This window comes from Acipenser ruthenus, chromosome 16, assembly GCF_902713425.1.
Source record: "Acipenser ruthenus chromosome 16, fAciRut3.2 maternal haplotype, whole genome shotgun sequence".
In the NCBI taxonomy this organism is placed as follows: Eukaryota; Metazoa; Chordata; class Actinopteri; order Acipenseriformes; family Acipenseridae; genus Acipenser; species Acipenser ruthenus.
The window spans coordinates 30,999,389-31,024,012 of record NC_081204.1 but is presented as its reverse complement, the minus strand read 5'-3'; the positions used below and the strand labels follow the sequence as shown (position 1 = coordinate 31,024,012).

Sequence of the window (24,624 nt, the reverse complement as noted above, 5' to 3'; positions counted from 1 at the left end):
GCCCTGAAAAGAGTCCTCTAAGCCAGCTGGCCCTGAAGCTCACTGCACTGAACCCAACTAATAATACTAAAACAAACCAGCTTCAGGGCAGCACTGCTTACCAGCCCCCAATCAGAGTCAACCAAATTATAAAACTAACCAAAAACTGCTATCTGAAACATTGGGACACAGAAACAAAATCTCAAAATAAACTGGATTGTTATCGGGCCCTAAAAAGAGATTACACTCTGGCAGAGTATCTCTCTACTGTCAGAGATACAAAGCAGAGGCAGATCCTGACCAAGTACAGGCTCAGTGACCACAGCCTGGCCATTGAAAAAGGCCGTCACCGGCAGACCTGGCTTCCTAAAGAAGAAAGGCTCTGTGGTCACTGTGAGACAGGAGAGGTTGAGACAGAGATGCACTTCCTTCTTCAATGTAAGAAATACTCGGAAAATAGACAAACTTATTTTAAAAAATTTGCAAATTCCCTCCCAAACTTCCCAAACATGACCAACCCTGAAAAAGTCCCAATCCTCCTGGGAGAGGAGAGAAGCACAGCCCAACTAGCAGCCCAGTATGTGTCTGCATGTCACAGATTGAGGGACACACAATGAGAGCTCTGCACAGAGACACACACACACTTATGTATATACAGTATGTATGTTGTTGTGTATGTAGGCATGTATGTATTAGGTAAATGCTTATTGTCCTGATACATGTTTATTGTTAGTAGTGATATGTGTTTTTTTTTTTTTTGTTTTTTTTTTTTACTGTACTTTATAAATCAGTTTGTTTATATATATGTATTCATGATGCATTGTATATATACATGTCTGTATTGTATAATTGCTTTGGCAACACCTGCTATTGTAAGTCATGCCAATAAAGCACCATTGAATTGAATTGACAGCGAGAGAGAGAGAGCGAGAGAGCGAGAGCATGAGCGAGACAGAGAGAGAGCATGAGCGAGAGAGAGAGAGAGCATGAGCGAGAGAGAGAGAGAGGAGAGAGACAGCGAGAGAGAGAGAGAGAGAGGAGAGAGAGAGCATGAGCGAGAGAGAGAGAGAGAGAGAGGAGAGAGACAGCGAGAGAGAGAGAGAGAGCGAGAGAGAGAGAGAGCATGAGCGAGAGAGAGAGAGAGAGAGGAGAGAGACAGCGAGAGAGAGAGAGAGAGCGAGAGAGAGAGAGAGCATGAGCGAGAGAGAGAGAGAGGAGAGAGACAGCGAGAGAGAAAGGAGAGAGAGGAGAGAGAGCGAGAGAGAGAGAGGAGAGAGACAGCGAGAGAGAGACAGCGAGAGAGAGAGAAGAGAGAGAGAGGAGAGCGAGAGAGGTGGGCAGGGCACAGGCTGGGTTACCGTTTGAGCAGGTCAGGACTGTCCTCTCCCTCTGAGCTGAACGAGAGAGAGCTGCGTGTCTCCTGGTAGTCGTGCATCACTTCGATCTGAGAAGGAACAAAACAGATCACTGCCTGGGCTTGAACTGAGATTGAGGAATACGCTGCTACACGGCTTGGTAGAGTATCTCAACCTTTATATATCTTATTGCTTTATATTGTGGAAAAAAGGACGTCCTCATATGAAGCTATCATGCATTTGCGTTTCCCATATGTCCCAACATAAAGATTAGAAGAGTTTTTTTTTTTAATCTGTCCTCATGAGGTTGCCAAGCATGAAAGGGTTCATTTGATTTTCTCTGTTTTACCTTCCTGGAGTTGGGGCTCTTCCGGGAGGCTCTCTTTCCAGGCAGAGACAGGTCAAACGAGAACTTCAGACTGGAGTTGAAATCCACACCTGGACAGAAGAGGGAAGTACTGATCCGTTTATTAAAAACAAGCACAGATCTCTCTCTATCTACAGGGACCAATTAGAGCAATCAGGATCTTCAATGGGTTTGGGAGGCTGATGTAACTGCACACCTGAGGAGGCGGTAAATTAATTCCTCTTCATGTACCTTAACTCTCATGACTCCCATGGCAAATAAATTAATTTCATATTTCATTGGCTCAGATGACAGTCTGTACACAATGCACCCTGGTGTGTGCTGCCTGCAGGCTCACGGCCAACAGATTTAGCAATTTTGCAAAGGAATACAGAGAGAGAGCCGCAGCGATCAAGGAAGGCTGTTAGTGAAACAGGAGGGAGATGTATTCAATATGAATGTGAAGCAAAGTCAACAATACAGAGCTGTGAAGCGAGAGCTCTGTGGCAGTGTACTGAGAGTATTCAAAACATGCACCATTAACTTTACACTGCAGAATCTTACCAGCTACTGAACCTCAGAGATTCCCAGGCTACTCCCATTAGACCAGGCGTGTCAATACAGTCTAAAAACAGTCTTACATACAGACTGCAGCCATGTGAGCTTTGCAAGTAATATGTGATTGTGTAAAAGCTCACCTTACTGACATTTTTGGGCACTTTATTCACCTGGTCAAGGTAGAGTAAAAGACGATCAGGGTAGGCACTGCCTGGTCAATTCAAAACAGGTCAAACTGTAGTCAAGCAGACAAACGTGTCACATTTTACTGATTCAAACGCTTGTCCGTCTGGCTTTGGGACTCATTTGCTCAACCTGAACCCCACAGGGGAAATGATAACAAGCAGCTGTGTAGCTGTGCTGGCTGGCCGGCTCACCGTGTTTGGGGGAGAAGAGCGGGGATTTGGAGCGGGGCAGGTTCTCGGGTCTGGGTGCCACCAGCTGGACGGGCCGGACCTGCTTGTCCGTCAGCTTACGGAGACAGGCCTGTCGGTTCTGGAACATTCCACGCACTGCCACCACCTTCTCGTGAGCCGTGTCTATCTTATCCTATGGGAGCAGAGACAGTGTGAGAACAGAGATAACTGACAGCGCTTCCTGCTGTTATCTGATTGGGTTATAAGCCGTTCATATATTATTTAGTTCAACTGTTTCTATATTGTTCAGTATGCTGTTTTTGTCAACTGTTCACGATAGAAATGCTAAAAGAAACTATTACTAGATTTTCAAAGCTATTTACTCCAGATCATTATTTGCGCAATTTTTTTCTCAGGTGAACCCCCCCCCCCCAGACTGATTAAACGTCCAAAACGAATAAGAAACTTAACACTTCATTCAACCCCATTAATTAAAAGTCTTAGTTTGGTCTGGTTTGGTAACTTTCATTGGGTGCGTTTCTCCTTCCTGAAACGACATTGAAATAGTTTCTTTTGGGTTGGAGAGGGTATGGGGTGCAATGTGGTTACCTGGAGCTGGGGGGTGAGGATGGACTGGAACTCCTCCCTCATTGCCTCGGCCCCGGCACTCAGGGGAGGGGGGCTCCCCTCCTGGAACCTCTCGATGTCCCGCAGAGCCGCCTGCGCCCCCTCCTTCGTCTGGAACCGATCCACCTGCTGATTGGCCAGGAGGTAGGCCCCCTCATCACACCAGCGCAGCGCCTGGGACAGACAGACACACAGACAAACCGGGACCCTTCAGACAGGTCTGAAGATCTGAAGGACACACTTAGAGTAGAGGTAAGCAAGCAGACAAAGAGGCAAGAGACACAGGGGAAAGCAAGCACACAGACGGAGAGAAACAAAGAGACAAGGTGGTGGCAGGACAGACGGATACAGACAGACACGGACAGACAGACGTTCTTAAAAATAACTAAGAACAGATAGATGGATATAACCTAGCTTTTGTACGACAGATAAAAACTTTCCCTGTACTTCACTTTTGAAAACATGAAAATAATCTTGTCTTTTTGCCCTAATTTAACAGCAGTCTGATGCGTCTCTACAGTATGTGGGTCGCTGCTGTTTTAATTAGCAGGTCCCAGCCCCCCTCTCGGCTCCAGATCCCCTTATTTAAAACTCTCAGGTCTCCCGTGACACCGAGAATGGAATGCTATTACTATTAAACAAGGGGAGCACCTTGCTATGTTTGCATTAGAAGCATTAAAAGAAATGTAAATTGCATGAGGGAAGGAGAGGAGCTGGCTGTTTTCTGCAGAGTAGTTCTGTAACTGATGACCTCTTGAAATTCAGCTCCTGCAGTCTGACTGACAGCTAGCAGATCATATTGTATAAGGACAGACATAAAGCTAGAGAGACAGAACCAGTAACGAGCTCCAATAATCAACGCTGATGAACAGAAGCGTGCTGGAGTCTAAAAGGGGCAGATTTCACCTAAAGCATGCCGAGGTGGAACACTGATCCCACATACTTACATGAAGTGGCGCACATCGTTCAGGTTGATAGAATTGCATTTTTTACAGTTATCCGAGTCTTACCTCCTCTAGGAGGGACAGCAGTTCTCTGGAGCTGGCAAGGGAATCCCTCTTGGCCCGCAGGTTGGCGGTCAGCACGTCCGAGAGGTGTCGCAGCTCATTGCAGCGCTGGCAGAAGAGCGCCAGGGCATAGTGGTGGCTGGCAGCCAGCTGGTGCCCCTGCAAGATCACTGTCTGAGCCCGGCCTATCTCCTCCTGCAGAAACAGGGAGAACCGGAAGGGGGGAATGAAGGAGCCAACTCAAAAAAGGAGGACCAAGCAACCAAGCAATCCTGTTATCTTAATGTGCCCGGACGACCCCACATGAAACAATGCCTGTGCCACAATGATAGTCTAACTTGATATACACTAATGGAGTGTGAAGTCCATTCTTTGTTCAAATGTTGTGTCACCTGAGCTCTCCCCTCCAGTGTGTCCAGACCTCGGATGAGATGCTCTGTCTGAGCGACACTCTCTCCCGCTCCGGGTAACTCTCGCTCCTGAGCAGACAGCTGCTGTAGGGCCGTCTCCATCTGCAAACAAACCCACAGCCCGGGCATCACGCACTGCCTGCTGATTTAGGATCGACTGATCGGCTGGTAAGCTAATGCACTGACAGGGAGCCACCGGGGTCAGGAATAAGAGGATTTCTAGTTCATGAATTAAATTACAGAACCGCACCACTGCAGCTCAGCCACATTGCTCTTGCTGTACCTCGTGGAAGTGTTGCTCAAACCCCCAGAGCTGGAGGTACTGCTTCAGTTTGAGCTGGTGCTTCTCCCAGAACCCGTCGAACGCAGTTTCCATGTCGTGGAGCTGAGCCAGCAGCCTGAGGACAGACAGAATGAACAGCTTCAGGATCGCATGCCTGCATGCCTGCAGGCCCGTGGATAGAGTGTGCTATGGGGGCCCCCAAGTTGTTTTGGGGGGGGGGTCACGTTATGGGAAAGGTCACTCTAGTCAAACAATCACAACGCAATATGATTCCGTCCCTCAAAATGCTAAAAATAGGAATAAATAAGATTGTTGATCAACCTGCCATCTAAGACACCTTTAAAGAATTACTTAAAGAATAAACACATTTGTAGCAATTCAAAGGAACAAAGTAATTAATAACAACTTAAAGAAGATCAGTAAGTAATGAAAATTAAAAACATTTTAAACATTTTTACTATGTAGTTCGGGAGATTTAGGCAGTTCCTAGCTGATTTTCCTGTACGTAATTCTAAGCAACTTTAGTGACAGCAAAAAAAGTTAATATTCATGAAAATTAACTGTGATTTCCAGCAATTTCATGTATGTGTAATGTAGTAATTCTGAGACATTTTTAAGTCATTCTTTTACTATTAATAGTCCAAGCAATGAAATAGATCTGTGAGTGTATGCTGTTTAGTAACATGAACTATTTTTTAGATTTTCATTTTAGAAAACATATTGTGCAGTGCAGTAACACTTAGTGTCCTTGAGCCCCGGGCGGCTCCTATCTGCTGTCTCCTGTCTGTACCTGTGCACGGTGTGCCAGTCCTGACTCACGTCCCATTCCTGCTCAGACTCGGCACTCGCAGACTCCTCCAGACTCGACAGCAGGTGTCTGCCCTCCCTCATCACCGAGTGCATGTCTTCCTGTGAAACGGGGGTGATCAGAGAGAGACTCATCATCACACACGCCAGTAGAATACCACCCTAAATGAACCACACATCTGCTTTGTTACACTGCATAGCAGTTTCATCCATTCCTGGTTTTATTACGAGTTTAATAAGACACTGCTGAGCTTGTCACCTGCACACTGGGGCTAATCAAGCTCTTAGGGCTTTTTAATGGCTTGAGATTTACAGTAGCTTTAGATTGTATTTTAATAGTTTTATTTGCTCCACTACGCAATTCATACCAACCACAAGAAATGTTTTCCCACTAATATCTCAAAACACAAACAAAAAGCAAGGCACAGACAATAGGAGGAAGGCACGGCTAGCAACCAGCCCATTCCTAATGCAGCCCTACCTTCAGCTGCTTGTACTTGTCTGTGTTAGCGATCAGCAGGTACTCAATGGAGTTGATGTCGTTGGGCAGCTCCCTCTCAGCCAGCTCCGTGCCGAACGCCTGGAGCATCTGAGCAATCTCCTTCACAGTCACTGCAAAGCTCTCGATGGCCTGCAGGAGGAGCAAGCAAGACAGGAGCGGATTACAGGGAAGTGGGGCGTAATGGACTTCTACAGTAAACCAGAAGCACAGAGTCCCTGTTGATCCCTTTAGAAGGATCTACAGACATAGAGTAGAACTATATGTAGATTTGTCCCGCAGTGCAATTACAAGACAGACCACTGCCATGTGTTGTATGCTAGCTTGGGGTGGGCCTTTCCCTCTAGAAGTGTGGCCCGCCTGCCCGTACCGTGCGCAGGACGACCCAGTCGCTGTGGCAGTACTCCAGGGTGCCTCCGAACTCCGGGGTCAGCTGGTTCTCATCGATGTAGCGCAGCAGCTCGGTGACAGAGCTCAGCATGACCACCTGAAACACAAGAACTGGTCTGAGGGAGAGGGAACTGGACCTAGGAGAGCCACAGAACCAGGCTGGTCTGGAGCTCCAAGACTTTCGTACACAGCTCACTTACTTTATATACACAGTGCTTTTACTGAATCAATTTCCGTTAGAAAAGGTATTACAGTACATTGCAGATTACCATGACTTTTCCATGCTTATATCGTGCCTTTAACATGCCATGCTTTTGCAATTCTTTGCTACAATCTGACTATATAATACCGTAGTAACCATTTAAAAATAGCAGCCCTTCTGCACACATGATTACATATTAGGGATGTGATGTTTCTCTTAAAGGGCCAGTCAGACCCGCAGATAATATTTCAGCTCTTACTGGCATTTTAAGCATGAAGTCCTCCTGGCTGAAGCGGAAGCCGATGTCCGTGACGGTTCTCTGGAAGAAGCTGGTGGGACGCAGAACCAGGACCAGGTGCAGGTTCCCTGGGAAGGAGGCCTGGGGGAGGAACGGGAGGAACGGGAATAACGAGGCGCTGTGCACTCTAATCCGAGCCACACACATTCAAGGCGAGTCCATTTCAGAGAACATCCAGAGTCGCATTTTGAACGAAACAATTGTCGTGTCCTTTAGAATCCTGGGTTTGGTATCATTAGCAAAGTTTTTTTTTTCTGTTTTCATAAAAGTGGTGCACTGAAGCAAAACCTTTGTAAATCTAGATTTGCAACAAACACTGTATTCACTAGAGACCTCTTTGAATGGCTGCCACCCATTTATTTATTTCAGTTTGCTTATTTGGTGCTGAAGCTGCAGCCACCTTGTCTCTGAATCTGTTTCTTGCCGGTAACCAGTCTGGACTGTGGCACTATCCTGTCACAACATGCTACTAAAACTAATGAACGGCAACTCGCTATGAAATGACACCTTTAAAAAGCAAAGGAATCATGAAAGCATCAAATGCAACACTTCCCAGAACAACAGCTGCAACGTTCCTAAAATGTCAACCCAATTACAAAGCCATTAACATGCCCTTGCCTGTCATCGTGTTGCTTTTAAATCTTTAGTTGCTGCAGCTGTCGCTGAGCCGGGCTGGGACAGGAGGGGATGGTGTTAAAAGTGTGTTAATGCAGTGCATTCCAGCTCTTCACTGTCTCAATGTGGACTTCCTTTCTGTCAGCTGAGATGTGAACGTGTAATTAACATCTCGCTGGAGACACAGCCGACCACAGAAGCTGTCAATCTGCTCACTGCTATGTAGACTACAGTACAATAAGAGCGTTCAAAGAGCAGCTGCCCGGGGCAATCTATAAAAATGTATGAAAAAGTAACGCAATGCGCCGGGGAAGGGTAACGAACAGTTTAAAAAATCTGCGAGGATGAATATATGTTGTTTTTTTTTTTTTTGACTTAAACACATAATTCGTGGTAAATGAATGATGGACACTTATTTTAACATATTGTTTTTTAAATACACTTTGCACTAACATCGTGTTTCTTGACGTCTGAAATTGTCCCAAACCGGAGCAGCTCGAAACTTTCCGAAAGGAAATCGTTAAATTCGAGTGCGTGCCACGTGCCTCGTTAAACTGGCTCGTGTCAAACCAGGTCACCTACTGGCTACCACTATATTGGAGTTTCTCAAACGTGTGTGTTTTTTTGTTTTGTTTTTCGGGGGGAGCGTGTTGTTGTACCACGGTGTTTTATCCAGCATTGCTGACATTGGGGTGTCCTGCAATGCTAACCTAGCAAGCAAGCCAAGGTAATTAACAATATAACGCACTCTCCGTGATATTTGGCCTCCAAATGTAATCACGCCGAGGTCTTCAGGGCAATATGTTTTTATACAGGTGTTAATGCACACTTAAAGCCCGTGCCCTACCTGAATCGCATGACTAAGCTGTATTGTACAGCAGACTACCTCTGCACCACAAAATGCCATAGACCAGTCCCACACAGTAAAACGCAAGTCGATCTGCCTCTGTGCTACAGTATACTGCAACACCGCTCTGCAGCATTTTTTCCCCAATGCATTTGAACTTGGGAAGCACAGTACTGTACCCGTATAGGAATGATATGATCAGAAACACTTTACCGTGGTCCTCCGGAGCCTCGCCATGCCCGGCGGAGGGTCTGCCTCTGCCATTCCTGTTAAGGGGCGGATAATCGGGGTCTTTCCCTCTCGCTGCCACCCGCCAGCCGCCGCCGCGGTATGAGAGCTCAGCTCCGGTAAAGGGGCCGGCCAGAAGAGGCATCTGCAAAGCTGACGATGCCGTTGCCAGGAGCACGGTGGCAGCACTGAGTAAACTATACGGTTTTTTTCAGCACAGAGGACGCTGCACCAGTTCCACAGAGACGCCGTATGAATTTGATTGGTCTTCTTTTAATTAGAAACGGCGCGTTTTCACCACCTGCACAGCTCTCTATTGGTATTATTATATTTAAACATCTCCACGCCCGCCCGACTCCCTTCACGTGCCAAACAGACTGTCCCAGGATATAAACTGTAACGCTCGGCGGCAGGTCAGCCCCGCAGGTGTACTGAAGATGTTGGTAGGGGGTCAAAAAAAATTGTAAACAAATAAAGAAACACAACGTAATCAGATTTATATAAAAAATGTCTTCACATTCAAGAACAAGGTCTACTTTATTCATGTACCACTGTATTTATATCAACGATTCTCTATTAACGAAGACATTTTACATATTTAAACTCTGACATACACAAAAAAAGTGTTTTATTCGTTCATTTCTGATTGTTATATATTTTTAGTTGGCGTATACGTGTTCAGTTAAACGAACATTTAGGCGAAAGAATTGAGGAACATAACTTTGAAAACATGACGCCGTTGAATATATAGAAAGACGTGCCACTGTTTAATATGAATCTACCAGACCACCTGGTGACGTCATATTTCAGCACCTCGGAGAGCGCGCATGGCTTCCCAGGCATCGGAAAGAGGCAGAGTTTAGTTGTATAAACATTTTACAGCGCCGATAAATAACAAACAGCTTATAACTGTTTGGCATGTAACGACTGTATCTCCTTATTTTAGGGTAGTACTGCTACATGAAATAACATGGCCAGTGATGCTATACAGTTTAATGCAAAAATAAATATCTTATAGTTTTTAAAATGACATTTAAAAAACAAAACAAAAAGTGAACTAACAAATGAAGTGGAAATGTAGAGCGTGTGTTCCAAACGCACTGCAGAGTGCCCAGCCTTACCGCTATCCTGAACAGAGCAGCTTTAATTGACGACCAGGTGTCCATCCTCCGGTCCAGGAGAAGAATGAATTTAATTCCGGGTTCACGTTTTCTGAATTAAAAAACAAAACAAAACAGTTACATACACTTTGCTGGTCTTACTGTCATTGTGATAAATAACCCCATCAGTTTGTGTTTGCTACACAGTTAAAACACAACTCAAGACATGTCAGACCCATTGTGCTGGTCCAGATACAAGCTGGCTGAGCAAGCACTTTACATTTACAAAGCTTGACAACCCTTTTCTGAGTGAAGACAATGCTTTGCATTTTAACTGTCCTTTTCATACTACTTTTAATATCTGAATAAACAAATTCGAACCTGACATTTCAGTGACAGTGTCTTATCAAGTATATCTTCATGCATTTGTGTTTGGATGCTGATGCATGTGTGTTTTATGCCGTTTTTATTCAGGATTCAAATCAATGCTGTTTACAGTAGAGGGGGTTAGAAGAAACCAAATAAATGCAGGTTGAATGTGCCTCTGGTAAAAGGAACAATGAATCTCTTACTCGATACTTTGTTAAGGAGCTCAATGTAGCAATGTGGCTTCTAAATACAAATCAACCTTCCAAATACCCACACATGCAAATCCACTGCATTGTTTGGGCAAGCACACACACAGGCTGTGTATTGCTGTCTTTGAAGGGGCATTACATGTTCTCATAGTATAAAATTTATGATTCTTAAAGCCATGTCAACACACAGGGAAAAGGGAGTTTTAGAATTTTAAGCCATGCATATTTTGTAGGGGACTATTGTTTCAAGTCAGCACATCAACGCAATCTTTATGTGAACTGTTGTTATCAAAAAGTTTGAATAACATGACCACACGCACACACACACACACACACACACACACACACACACACTCACATATTCAAATACAAAAAAACAGACACGTGCAAAACACAAACACATACTCCTGTCCACACAGACCCACATATTTTCAGCACACATAAAAAATGATTCTGGGTTTCCTGGTTACTCTGGAAGACATACTGTAGCAGAGCTGCTAGATTTATTTAACAGCACATTTCTCTAACCACCACAGTTCTTTCACTATTGCAGAAAGGAACTTTAAAAGCACAGCTTTTGCATGATCCAGCAGAACCCCTCTTGAACCCTGTGCAGAGCAGCTCTGGGCTAGACATCACTGGAGTGTCAAGCAGGGTCCTGATAGAATCAGGAGCAGGGAAGTGCCTCTGACCGCCGATATAGATGAGAAATGCTGACCACGGCTATCAATTCCTCAGATATTCTCCTGCGCTGTAGTGAATATAGAATTAGCATGGTGGCACTGCAATGCAGGGAGGTACAGCGTAGCCACGCACCGTGGAATCATGGTTAAGTAGGTCAACACTTTTGTCAGCGCATCCTCCGGAACCTCATTAAAACTGGAGCACTCTGGGAGGGTGATGACAACAGCAGAGTCCTCTCCTCGACCACCTGGAAGAGGCAAACACATAAACATTAAAGAATTGAGATAAGAGGAGTGACACATACAACAAGAAATAGGATCTTACAGTTCAGCTTGGATCTCCCATTATATAGTGCCTTTCGTGACCAGCAAGACTCAAAGTGCTTCCCCCACTTTTACTACAAGCTTGATAACCTCTGTGTATGGGTAACAAGCTCAGGTGTGTCTTATTAAACTTGTAGTAAAACCAGGATTGGATCAAACCGCTATGCAATAGGAGTCTTATTTCCATCCCTGTGGTATTGTAGATGAACAGCCCACATGCAGATGATTGAACAAGGTTACCAAAGAGAGTACAGGTAAACTATTAACAGCTGTTACCTGAGAGGTAGGCGATCCGTTTCTCCATGTGTTCAGAGATTTCCTGGAACCTCATCGGAATGGCAGCTCCTGCCAGGAGACAAGAGCAAACTTAGAGTGGAGCCTCGTAGCTCACAACGAAAGCCACCTTGGATAAAGCTTTGTGTACGCAACAACACTGACTGCAGCAAATCCATTTACTGTTTCATTTCATTGAATTTGTTTAATTGGTATGAAGTTTGGTTACATGTAAGAAAGAACCAATAGATATACAATGAAAGTAACCACATGAAAATGAAAAGATAGCCGTACCATTCCAAAAGAATCAATGCTTGCACATTTTAACATGTGCTGGGTCAGGACACTGCCAATACAATATTTGATAAACATGCACAGCACATATAGATAGATAGATAGATAGATAGATAGATAGATAGAGATAGATAGATAGATAGATAGATAGATAGATAGATAGATAGATAGATAGATAGATAGATAGATACTTTTTACTTTTTAAATAACATTTATTTACAACAGAGTATAAACTTTTACATTACAATAAATTCTACAAAAAATTCATATATTTAGAACAAGTTCATCAGACTCTTCATCCACCTCACAGAGCACTCCATTAAAACACCATATAATTTCAAATTTTAATAAATCGTGCATCATTTTATAAAAATTAAATTCAACACCTATACGTTCCCTAACTAGCTTTCGAAACACTTTAACCAAGTCTTGACTGTTTTTATCAATTTCACTGCTCCTACTTTTTAAAATGGCCAATTTAGCTTGACCTAACATAAAATTAGCCAACTGAAACACAAACTTTTTACTCTTTGCATATGTGACCCCAAAAATAAAAACCGTCTTCGTGAACTCCAAACCCAGCTTTAAAAAGAGGTTGTTTAAAAAAACAAACAATGGATCCAATCTTTGACATTCCATGTAGCAGTGAAAAACAGTCTCTCTTTTGCTGCAGAAAGGGCACTTGTCATTCACCTCCGGATTTAGTATTGTTATAAAAGCATTAACAGCCAGAATGGTATGCAAGAGTCTCCATTGTAAGTCACCAGATCTTTTACCAAGGGGAGGTTGGTATAAAGCTCTCCAGGCTGGCTTGTCCTCCTCTCCAGCTCCCAGCCGCTCTCTCCAATGCGTGTCCGGTAGAACTTTAAGCACATCTTGGAACTTTACTTTCACACACATTTGATATGCTTTTTTCCCCTCCAATAGGGAAAAGTGGCATCTACACAAGTCCTTCACTTTTAAAATCTTGCCACTCTCCTCCTCAAAATTACTAATAGCAGGAGAGATTAGCAAGGAAGGAAACGGAGCCTGCTGAGGGATTCGATGCTCACTAAAAACACTCTCCAGTGCCTCTCGCCACTCTGGGAGCAGAGCTTCATTCAGCTGTGACAGGTAAACGCCTGCCACACGTACAGACCGCATGGCCAGAGCATTGGCTAAACATTCTGGGTCCTTCCAAGCACATTTTTCTGTGTCTATTAGATCATAGATCCTCACAAGTTTAGCCCTAATAAGGGAATCATTAACCGATTTGAAACTATAAATGAAACTAAATTGTGGATTTAACACCAAAGGCTGTTGTAGAACCCAAAAGGGGTCTAAAGAAAACTCATACTCGGCCTTTAGTGCACCCCAAGCCCTCAGCATGCTCCTGTAAAACAGAGGAAGACACGACAAATTAATTTGACCAACATCCATAAATAGCAAATTAAAATCAAAACCAAACCCCCCAACCTGACGAAAGAAAGACAACGCCAGTCCTCTCCAAGGCAACTCTACCGGTGAATAAAACAATTTTTGCAACGTTTGCAGTCTGAAAGCAGCTGTCCTGCACTCAATATTAATGAATCCTTGCCCACCCTCATCCAATGGCAAATGCAACACACACTGCCTCAACCAGCAATATCCATTCCAAAAAAACTCCAAAAGCAGGGATTGGATCTGTTTCAACAACATTTTTGGAGGCTCCACACAAATTAACTTATGCCAAAGACTGGAGGCGACTAAATTATTTACCACTAAAACTCTTCCTCTAAAAGACATTTGAGGAAGCAGCCACCTCCACCTCTGCAAACGTCCTTTTATATTTTCCAAAACCCCTTCCCAATTTTGCCTTTCCATTTTCTCATTGCCCATAAAAATTCCCAAATACTTGAAACCTTCTCGGGTCCACTGCAGTCCATCAGGCAATACCAATGACTTGAATCTTTTTTCTTCCCCAACCTGCACAGCACTGCTCTTACTCCAATTTACTCGTGCAGACGAAACCTTTTCAAAGATTTTCTGGGTCTCAACTAGCACTTTTATGTCTTCTTGACTACTTATAAACAACATAATATCGTCAGCATAAGCTGACAGCTTAATTGACTGATTGCAGTTTGGAATATCTAAGCCTGTCAAAACACTTCTTAACCTACTCAAGAAAGGTTCAATTGATAGTGCGTATAACATACCAGATAGTGGGCATCCTTGTCTAATTCCTCTCTGAATTTTAAAAGGTGCAGTAAGTCCTCCGTTTATTTTAATCAAACTGAAAACGTTACAATAGAGCGATCTTATTTTACTAATGAAATTAGAGTTAAGACCAAAAGCAGCGAGGACCTTCCATAAATACTGGTGGTCGACTCTATCAAAAGCCTTTTCCTGATCTAACAAAAAAAGACCAGTACTAAAGCCAAACAATTTTGAGGCTGCCAATATGTCCCTGACCAAAAAGATATTATCAAAAATGGATCTATTTGGGATGCAATAAGTTTGATCAGGGTGCACCACAGTCTCGATCACTGTACTCAGTCTGTTGACTAGAGCTCTAGAAAGAATTTTATATTCGGAGCACAACAGTGACACAGGTCTCCAATTTTTTATGTCGCAAAGATCACCTTTCTTTGGAAGGAGCGTGATAACTGCTCTCCTGCAGCTTAGCGGCAGCTCTCCTTGCTCAAAACTCTCTTCAAAAACTTCAGCAAGATCATATTTCAACAGTTGCCAAAAACTTTTATAAAACTCCACGGGCAAGCCATCAATGCCAGGAGCTTTGCCCTGATTCAGCCCTTGCAGAGCAACAGTAAGTTCTTCGATAGACAGGGCACTCCCCAGCCCTTCATTAGCCTCCTCAGGCAAACACGTCATGCCCTGCAGGAAACCCTGCACCTCCTCAGGCTCAGCCCCAGCCTCCGCTGCAAATAAACCTGAGTAGAACTGGACAGCGTGCCTCCTGATCTCCTCCGGGTCTCTCAGCTCCACTCCGTCCGGCCTCCTTAGACAATGAATTGCCTTCCTTTGGCTACTTTTTTTCTCCAAACTGAAAAAAAACTGAGTAGGTGCGTCCATCTTCGTCAGCCCCTGCACCCTAGATCTCACCAGTGCTCCTTTCACTTTTACATCCAAAAGATTTGCAATTAATTTCTTTTTGTACTTTAATTTTTCAATTAGATTATCATTTTGCTTGGAGTCTAGAGCTCTCTGGAGCTCTAAGACATCCCGCTCCAGCTCCTGCAGAGACTCATTTACCCTCTTTGTAACGTTTTCATTGTACTGTTGACAGAATGTTTTTATTTGAACTTTACCTACGTCCCACCATTGTCTAAGATTTGAAAAGGAACCTTTATCATCCCTCCATGTTTTCCAAAAGAAATTAAAACATTTGATAAAATGCAAATCATTTAACAAACTAGTGTTGAATTTCCAATAGGAACGACTGCGTTTAACATTAGGCAATAAAACAGAAAGGAATACAAGGTTGTGATCAGAAAAGGTAGAAGGAGAGATGCTACATTGTTTTATCAGATTAAAATGCTCTTTGAAAACATAAATCCGATCTAATCTCGCCATTGAGATGTGACTCTTACTGTACTTAACCCAAGTATATTGTCTTTTATTTGGATGCACACTTTTCCACACATCAATTAAATCAATCTTTTTTAATATAACTGATAATTCTCTTGCAGACTTAAGGTGTGGCTCAGGATGATTTCTGTCCATTTTACAATGAGCAGTACAATTAAAGTCCCCTGCTAAAAACAAAACCTCATCAGACGTGCATTCTACTAAAACCTCGTCCAGAATTTTGAAAAATTCCAACCTCTCTTTTCCATCATTGGGGGCATAAATATTAATAAATACAAAGGATTGTCCTTCTACTACAGCTTCTATTTTAAGCATCCGACCTTTTACCAGTTCAGTAAAGTCCACAGACTCAGGTTTAAAATGTTCCTTAAACAAAACTGCCACCCCAGCACTCACATTAGATCCATGACTAAAGAACATTTGCCCTTTCCATTCCTTTTCCCACTCTGACTGGGTTTTGAAATCACAATGAGTTTCTTGTAAGAAAATGACATCCAGTTTTTTCTGGTTCAAATATTCAAAAACAGAAGCCCTCTTAAAACTGTCTCTACAACCATTTATGTTAATGGTCCCTAACAGAAAAGTCATCATTGGGATAGAAAAAAAAACTAACAATATTTGAAAAAAAACCACGGAGTTTACCATTTTTATTTTTGATTAAGTTTACCACGAACTCTAATCAAACAATTCTTTAAACACCAGCGTTCTTGATCTGTAAAATTTGACCCAGAGGACTTCTTTACCAGATAAGCCGCTGAGTTCACAAACAAACTTAAATCAGGAAAAAAATCCTCCACATCAACTTTTCTCCTTCCCTTTGTCAACAGTAAAAACTCTCTTATGTCTTGCTCACCATACCCGCTCTTTAACAAAATGGATTCAGAGCATTGAGAGGAGTCGGTTAACACAGCCTCCTCCTCCTCCTCTCTCTCTGACTCTGAATTACTTTCATGTATGGTGCTGGCAACCAAAACACTCCAGGGCTTTTGCCCCTCCTTTTTAGGAGGTTGTTCTTTTCCCCTTGTTTCTACTTCCTCTATATTTTTCCTTTTTAATAATTTTTTCCTCTTTTTTCCTGGAGTCTTAAATCCAACATTATCATTCATATTCTCACTCATTTCCATTGCCAAACTGCTTACTTCAGAAACATTCTCCGATGCACTCTCCCCTAGACGCTCGGTTTTATTTCCACCCGCACCCTGATTGTCCTCTCTTACTTCTCCAGTCTCTGCTTCTCTCATACTATCCGTATCATTAACAGTACCACTTTCAATCTGTTGTTTTTCGTTACCATCACTACTGGTATTCTTAATTTCCTTCTCGCCAGTTTTACTCTCTGTTCCGCTCACCTCCACACCAACACTCGTCCCAGCCACCTCTCCATCATTTTCAGCGCTCACATTCCCTCTCTCTATACCCCCACTCTCTGTTTCAACATCAACATTACTCGGCTCCGTGGATTTCAAGTTCACCGCTACTTTCTCGCTCACCTCTCCCCCTTCTCTCTCCTCTCTATCTTTTGTTTTCGGGCAATTTTTAACTAAATGTCCATCCGCCCCACAATTGAAACATTTCATCGTTTCTGAAGTAGCAAAAATCACGTAGTCACAACCATCCACTTTAAACTTTAAAACAATGTTAAGTTCCTCACTCCCTTTATTCAGAACCATAAACAACTGTCTCCTGAAGGAGACCACATGTTGTAATAATGGAGATTTACAGCCCAACGGGATTCTTTTTGGGGCTGAAACAATTTGCCCATGTCGAGACAATTCATTTATAATTAGTGCATTTTTAAGGAAAGGTGGAACGTTTGATATGATTATTTTCCTCGCTGGTGTCACTAATGGCGTCACTGCAACCAGAGAATCATTCAAAATAATTCCATTTTCTACTACTTTATTCACTAGATCAGTTTGACTTAAAAACGCCACGACTGATCCATTCATTCTAGATGCAGACTTTATATTGTCATAACCGACTACTTTCCCAATCGCTAACATGCACTTCTCTATAGGAACAAAACCTTCCGTAGCTATTTTAACTCCGTGCTTACGAGTTAAACTCTCAAGGGGGAAAACCCCCCCTGAGCCAGCCATGCTGACCGCAAAAGACAAACTTCTTTAATTTATTTAACAAACAAAACCAAATAACTATTCACATTAACAAACACATATAAAAAAGAAAGAAAAACGAAACACCTACTTTCAATCCACTCCACCTCACTCACTCCACTCTCCCAGCATGCATCACACTAGACAGAACAGATAGATAGATAGATAGATAGATAGATAGATATGAGCACAAAATATGACTGATAGTCTTATGATGGAGATACACAAGCACCCCTATTGGATATCTACTGACTGTTTATAAACATGTGACTGAACCCAGGCTAATCTCCATTAAAAGTGTTTACTGCAATATAAAAAAGGTGGGTATGACCTATTGTGAGTGTGTGCGTGATATAGTCCTAGCCTGTTCTCTCTTAGTACTATGCTCTTTGGGTCTGATAAATAATTACAGTAGGTGTAACCTATATGTTCTTTCCTTGTCTCTTAAAACTTGAAATGACCTCTCAATATGCAATCATTCAGGAATATCTCCTCCTTATTGAAATGCTGGCTTTCCTGCTTTTCGTTCTACGAATGCTTATCTTTTGAGTGCCACTGGTTTGTCCACATTAACCACCCTATTAACAAACAAGACTGTTCCCATTCCTGGGCAGCAAATGTCACAATCATACTGGTGACTAGTCATGAAGTGTCCTGAGAGCACAGGTGCGCCCGGCAGCTCTGCAACACTGCCCCCTAGTGCTGTTACTCCTGCAACACAGGGGAATGACCCTTTAAACACCTGATGTCAGCCTGAGGTATTAATGAAGCAGATTTTGTTTTGATGTGTAAGTAATCTAGTTAACAGGTAATAAACTAGCTCAATGCCATACAGTGCTTAAAATAAAGGCGCAGTATAATTATTTCATAGTTATACTGAAAATAGAGGATCAGAATAAAAAAAAAGTAATGCAAAAACAAAAACAAATCTAGCAAGTTTGGGTAAAATTACTAAAGTTAAAATAGTGGGTCATCCCTAAACCCTGAACAAAATGTGTGATACTACTGTGCTCCTCACAATTTTGGGGTTTGTGCCGTTTTCAAGGCTTGTAATTCCTGAAACAAGGGTTTGAAGAGAATTCCACGACTGATACAGCAAACACAGATAGGCTGCTATTACCCAGCACCTGCTATTTATTGAGGCAGGTGACTGTACTGTATGTAAGTCCTGTATAGATCTGAGATATCACACACTGGTTCAACCTGATTCCTGCACGGAAGGCCCTCAGAACAAGGGAACTGAAATCAAACAAATACAGACTTATAGAAGTCTTGTTACAGAAGGTGCACCCATACTGAATAGAACACAGCGTCACATCCATTAAAGAAAAGAAGCTCTTGTACATGACTATTGTTACACATTTACAATTTTATAATAATTATTATATTGTTCACGACATATATGAAAATTGCATAAGCATACCAAAGGTTGGTTTATTCTTTAATCAAGCAACTGTCGCCTAGGCGATTTTTTATCTGTGATCATGTGACTGTCTTGTGATCCAAGAGAAAGTAAGCACCATTTCCATTAGGAAACTATAAAATTGGCATTAATATTTAAATAATAATAATAATAATAATAATAATAATAATAATAATAATAATAATAATAATAATAATAATAATAATAATAAATAAAATAATAATAATTACTGGTCTCCTGCATTGGCAATAACACTTTTTAGTATGCGTCTAGTGCTTAACATTTTGTCAATAAGACTCGATATTGTAGGACATTAAAAAATGAAAGCTTAAGCCTTGAGCTGAGCTTGCATGTTACCTGCTGTACCAGCGTATAGCAGCCTGTCATCATTTAGTTAATGAACTCTGTCCATCAACTACTAGCATGCTAAATATTTCATGAATGAACCTGTCACCCCACGCAAAGATGCTATTGTTGCTCTGAGGGCAGGATATAAAACGCTTCTTAACAAAGGGAGCACCTAATCCAATGGCAGTGTCTATATTTCAATGGACCTGCTGCACTAGTTTTTCCCAAAGCATGATCTGGAATAGTTCCACGATGTTTGACAACAAACAAGGGGCTTGCTAGCACACCGTTAGCTTATTCTTTTAGGAGTAAGGCGTTTGACATGATCGATGGCGATTCCTCAGCTGATCACTTCAACCCCCTCCTAAACCAAGCACCATTCAAATAAATCAAAGCATGCTTTAAAAACTAAAGTGACTGGATTATTTGAACCTGTCCTCATAGCTCACACCATGAAGTTTATTCCAGGGTTTATGATGGACTGCATTTCTATACTGAACTGCAACGGTTAAGCTTTGCAGGTTTGTGCTGCATTGTGAAATAGTTATTCATGATTGCACACTGTAAGGCTATCATTATTGTTACAGTATAGCACAATACATCTTCCAGGCATCTTCACAGGCAAACAGGAACAACAGGGCCCCATCTCTCCTGTCCATCATTCCATATTTTGATCTATTGTTCCCAAATGTTCCCATGGTTATTTCCATGAGTCTGCTGGAAACGGGTGAATCCAGGGGTTGATGCTTTGTTCTCAGATTCATACAAACACTGATAATGCTGCACAGATATTACATTCAGTGACCCTAAAGGAACAATTGCATCTGTCCCATTGAGCCTACAGCATGATTTAACCCTTAATGTCCATTAGAAATAGCAGGGTGTTCATGAGAATCCATGGCAACGTGAACTTGCAAAGGCTTCTGCAGATTAATAAATGGGTGGGTGTTTTGGGGGGGGAACAGTTTGTTTTCATATTCTCTCTTATGCAATACTTTAAGATTTCAGCCAGTCAGAGTGCAAGTCTTTCCAGGTGTATGTGGCAAAACATCAGACCCAAACTCCATTAATAATGTGGATCTGTGTGATATTGAGCCCCTCCATTAAACACCGCTGCTATCATCTTCTCATTGGTGAGCTGTTACTGTACATTATGTCTTGATAGATGCCTTCCTTGTCAAATCCAGTCTTCTCAATTAGTTGCACACAGTGTCTGATATTACCTGTCAATGTTACCCAATACACAGGAGATCACCATCCAACATGGTGTGCATTTCAATTCAGACTCTGCCTGTGTTGTATTAGAAAACAACATGAACAACCTGTTATCTGACAGAGAAGTACTTCATAGAGAAGCACGGCATAGAGAAGCACGGCATACAGAAGTACTGCATAATTCAGCAAACATTCCCCTGGAATCCAGCTGATTTCAGCTTGATTAAACACACAGAGGTACTCCAATGTTGTGACTACTGAAAAAACAAAAGTGAAGGACTCAAAGCGATAGGAATTATTGACAAAGTCAGAAATAAATGGCATCTGGGAAATGCTATGAACACCACTTTTAAATAACTTCAGCCTTCAGTAGGTTGCTTATCATTATGAGATATACTTTAAAAGATGGGTGCAACGATGAAAAATGACCTTAAATTTTGCAAAACAAATGGAAAAAAAACAAGACTGGCAGCAGACAAGTTTATTTCTGCACACTGGGCATTACTTGTTGGAAAAATGTCTATGTTCCAAACCCTTTTCACATGATTGGCTTCTGTACTTGATCTGCGGGGATGCAGGTAGCTGCTATACTTGACTGGGTTCACAGAGCTGAGGAGCTCTCAATTACAACTCATTCCAGAGCTCAGAGCTCTAACCTGGACCTGTAACCAGAGAGCTACTGCACTAGCACCACAAACATGAGGAAACACAACCACATTTCCACACAGGGTCCAGCGAGGCACACAAACCTGGGAGGAACAGCAAAATAAACTGCTCCTCCCTGCTGTCACGGCACGTGGATTCCAGCACCCACTATCATTCTAGTTACCAACAGTTGGGTTCTCTACTGAAACACACTTTAAACAATTTGAATTTCCACCCCTGGGTTTTGCTACACATGTTTATCTAATCAAATATGTGTCGGGATTCATAAAACAGGCAAATGACTCCTGTGCGATTGGCTCATCTTTCTGACTGTTTCAATTCTGTCCAGCCCGTTGGAAAGCAACATCTGTGACCTTGAACTTGCAGCTGTGGTGATCCTGAACGCACAGACGTTGTGACTTTATCTTGGGCAATGCGGATGCTGACAACTCAAAAAGAAATATGTTGGCACACTCATATATAGCGGAAACAAAAAAGAAAACAAATAAATACATTAAAAACTAAACTTTCAGCAGCTTGAGCCCACCCCTCCCCTATATTCCTAATCCCTCCCGGGTAGCAGGATGCACAGAGCAGGCATGGAAAGGGTTTGGAAAGCACCGCAGGCTGGGAGTAATTGCTTGCCCCTGCTGCTGCTGCTGCTGTATGTTTTGTTTTCATTGCAAAGGTCACACACAAACACACACACACACACACACCTGTTTCTGAGGTACTAATTGTACCCGAGTCAGTGGGAGGAGTTCCTCTCAAACAATAGGCACGGTTTCAAAAGCCTTTTCAAAATGAAGCGTGTTACTGTTGCAGCACCAGGAAAGGTTACTCCAACACCTCTTAAAGTGACGTGCACCCACATGGTTTATTGTCAAGCTTTCTGTCAAGTGACGGTGCACCACCTTTGAAGACTCAAGTCTTTTTCCCTTTAATTTGGGAATCGGAAATGAACTTTTTGTGAATTTCAACATCCTGTGGTACTGATAGATTAACCTAGCAGCCCTTGCGAAATTACAATACAGGAAAATAATAAAAAAGATATATTATATATTTTAACAAATGCACAAATAATTCCCCCCTCCCAGGATTAAGATACAGGACAGCCTGGAGTTATAATTAGAGGAGTTGTATCTCCACATACTGTATAAAATCCTAATTTTTGTATAAGAAAATAATGAGCTAGAAAGCAGTGAGCCGGATGGTGCTTAAATATAAGGACTCCTTGCTGGATGTTTCCAAGCATGTTTAAGGTGCACTGTTTAATTTGCTGGTTGCCACAGCAACAAGGAAATCAAGATTGGTATCCGAATAACTAAACAAACCTGAATGAAAGACAGGATGTGAAACTGTTACAGCTCACGTCAGTACGACACCTGCCACTGATGGGCAGCTTCCTGCGTTTACTGGGTCAAATGCCTGTAAAAACACTTTAAACACATGAGAATGAGAATCAGTCGGGACGCTGTCAGTACCCTGCACACAGTACAGCACTGTATTTGCAGCAATGCAGTTCAATTTGAGCAGAGCTAAGACACTTAGTCAGCTGCTCCTGCTGGTACCGGTTGCCAGCAGCCTGTATACAGAAGACAGAGAGCGCAGTGAGAGGAGGGCCGCACAGCGCAGTGTATAGAGTACTCACTCTGCAGTGTGGCTTGCAGCTCCGAGCTGACCTGCAGCAGGCTGTGGTAACTCTCCATTTCCGTCTCGGAGATCCGTACCAGATCCTGTGGCACTGCTCCCAAGTCCTGTCCTGTATCGCTGGAAGCGCTGGGATCAGATTCCATGGATCTCGAGGTTCCAAACTGTCTCACATCCCTGCCCTGTTGAAGAGCTCCTATCAGGAAGTGGCTGGCTTTCTAAAACAGGCAACTTCTCACTCTAGAACAGGGCAGCATAGGATGCTGCTACTTCTGATGCACGCGGAGGCTACTGCATTTCTTTCCCTGTGCCAAAGCAGAAGTCACCTTGAGCAGGCAAAAATGTAGATATTTATACTCCAGAGAGGGAGAGACAAATCACTGTTGAGAAATCAATGGAAAACTAGCACTTAAAGCAAGTATCTTGTTGCAGCACCAACGGTTAAATCCGAGAAATGCTGCAGATTGCAAAGTGGCTCAACCGTTGAGTCATTTTTCAAAAGAAATACTTCTAATAAATAAAACAGAGCAAAATAAAGACTGATCAGACACCCCTGGCATTTGCTCCTCTCCAGTCCTCCTCAGCTCTGACATAAGCTCCCTGTACTTCAGTGCGTCAGCTCTCAACTGTGGGAGGCACATGCTTTTGAAACTCTGCCAGGGTGATTTTAATTCGTTCAGTGTCTGCTCGTCTCCTCCTGCTCCGGCACAGTTGCTGTACTGCACTGTACTGTACCTGCAGTCCCGCTGTGACAGCCTTGCCTTGTTATTTGAGTTTCAGCCAATGCCACTCCTCCTCCTCTCTCTCTCTCTCTCTCTCACAATAACACCCGTTCTGTGGACAGACTAAACACTCCCTGCTCATTCATCCACCAGCAGGCACTGTTTTCAAGAGCAGCTCTAAACTACATTCTGATCTCCTACTCACAAAGTGACAGGCTTAAGCTGGGGATTCCCTGCAGGAGTTGCATTTCCATGTTATAATTTCTGTATGTGTCGGATATATAAAGAGGCCTGTGTGTATGTTTGTGTGTACAGTAAGAGACCCTGTCCATTACTCTTATTGAGACCCCTGTAGATCTCTCACCGCTAGGGAGGAATACAAACTAGTGAGAAAAAAGTGAGGTCCCATTTCAGTTTTTCAAGATCATAGGAAATCTCTTCATTCATGTTTTTGGTTTGGAGCATTGCGTTTACTTGTTTGCAATGGTTATTAATGGAAAAAATAGATATCTTACACAGGCGTACTGATCAACAAACTAATACGAGACAGTTGGGTTAGGCAAGTCAGACAAGTGTAGTAAACTGTGTGCAATTGGAGACAATTCAGGACACCAGCATATTCCTCTACCCATCAGAAAAGCCTTGGTACTCTCCAACAAATAAAATAACCAAAAGAATGACCTGCACGAGCCCAACCTCACTGCCACCTTCTCAATACAGACAGCAACAGATCCGATCCTGCCTCACACACTGAACCCTGATACATATAACAAGTTAAACACAATCCACAGCACACACACACCCTGTCACACTCCCGACTGCTTTCTGTGCTACAAACAAGACCTACCCAGCGAAGCGGTAAACCGCACCCTGTAATTTGA

General features: G+C 42.7%; 1 protein-coding gene across 4 annotated transcripts in view; it reads right to left on the bottom strand.

Moving 5' to 3' along the window:
• LOC117412270 (proto-oncogene DBL-like) overlaps window positions 1-23,745 on the bottom strand; it is a 39,733-nt gene extending 15,988 nt beyond the window's left edge. Inside the window, exons 1-15 of one of the 4 annotated variants that reach the window (XM_058989412.1) lie at window positions 23,023-23,745; window positions 11,769-11,837; window positions 11,302-11,416; window positions 9,929-10,019; window positions 7,079-7,198; window positions 6,598-6,714; window positions 6,210-6,359; window positions 5,712-5,830; window positions 4,922-5,036; window positions 4,621-4,740; window positions 4,232-4,423; window positions 3,204-3,395; window positions 2,616-2,787; window positions 1,684-1,772; window positions 1,338-1,423 (exon numbers count right to left, since the gene is read on the bottom strand). In XM_058989412.1, coding sequence (XP_058845395.1) covers window positions 1,338-1,423; window positions 1,684-1,772; window positions 2,616-2,787; window positions 3,204-3,395; window positions 4,232-4,423; window positions 4,621-4,740; window positions 4,922-5,036; window positions 5,712-5,830; window positions 6,210-6,359; window positions 6,598-6,714; window positions 7,079-7,198; window positions 9,929-10,019; window positions 11,302-11,416; window positions 11,769-11,837; window positions 23,023-23,167 — 1,892 coding nt within the window. In that variant the 5' untranslated portion in view covers window positions 23,168-23,745. Of the gene's footprint in view, window positions 1-1,337; window positions 1,424-1,683; window positions 1,773-2,615; window positions 2,788-3,203; window positions 3,396-4,231; window positions 4,424-4,620; window positions 4,741-4,921; window positions 5,037-5,711; window positions 5,831-6,209; window positions 6,360-6,597; window positions 6,715-7,078; window positions 7,199-8,792; window positions 8,956-9,928; window positions 10,020-11,301; window positions 11,417-11,768; window positions 11,838-17,831; window positions 17,894-23,022 lie in introns of those variants that run through there. The other 3 variants (XM_058989413.1, XM_058989414.1, XM_058989415.1) reach the window with 3 other exon arrangements.
• Between the last annotated feature and the right edge of the window lie 879 nt (window positions 23,746-24,624).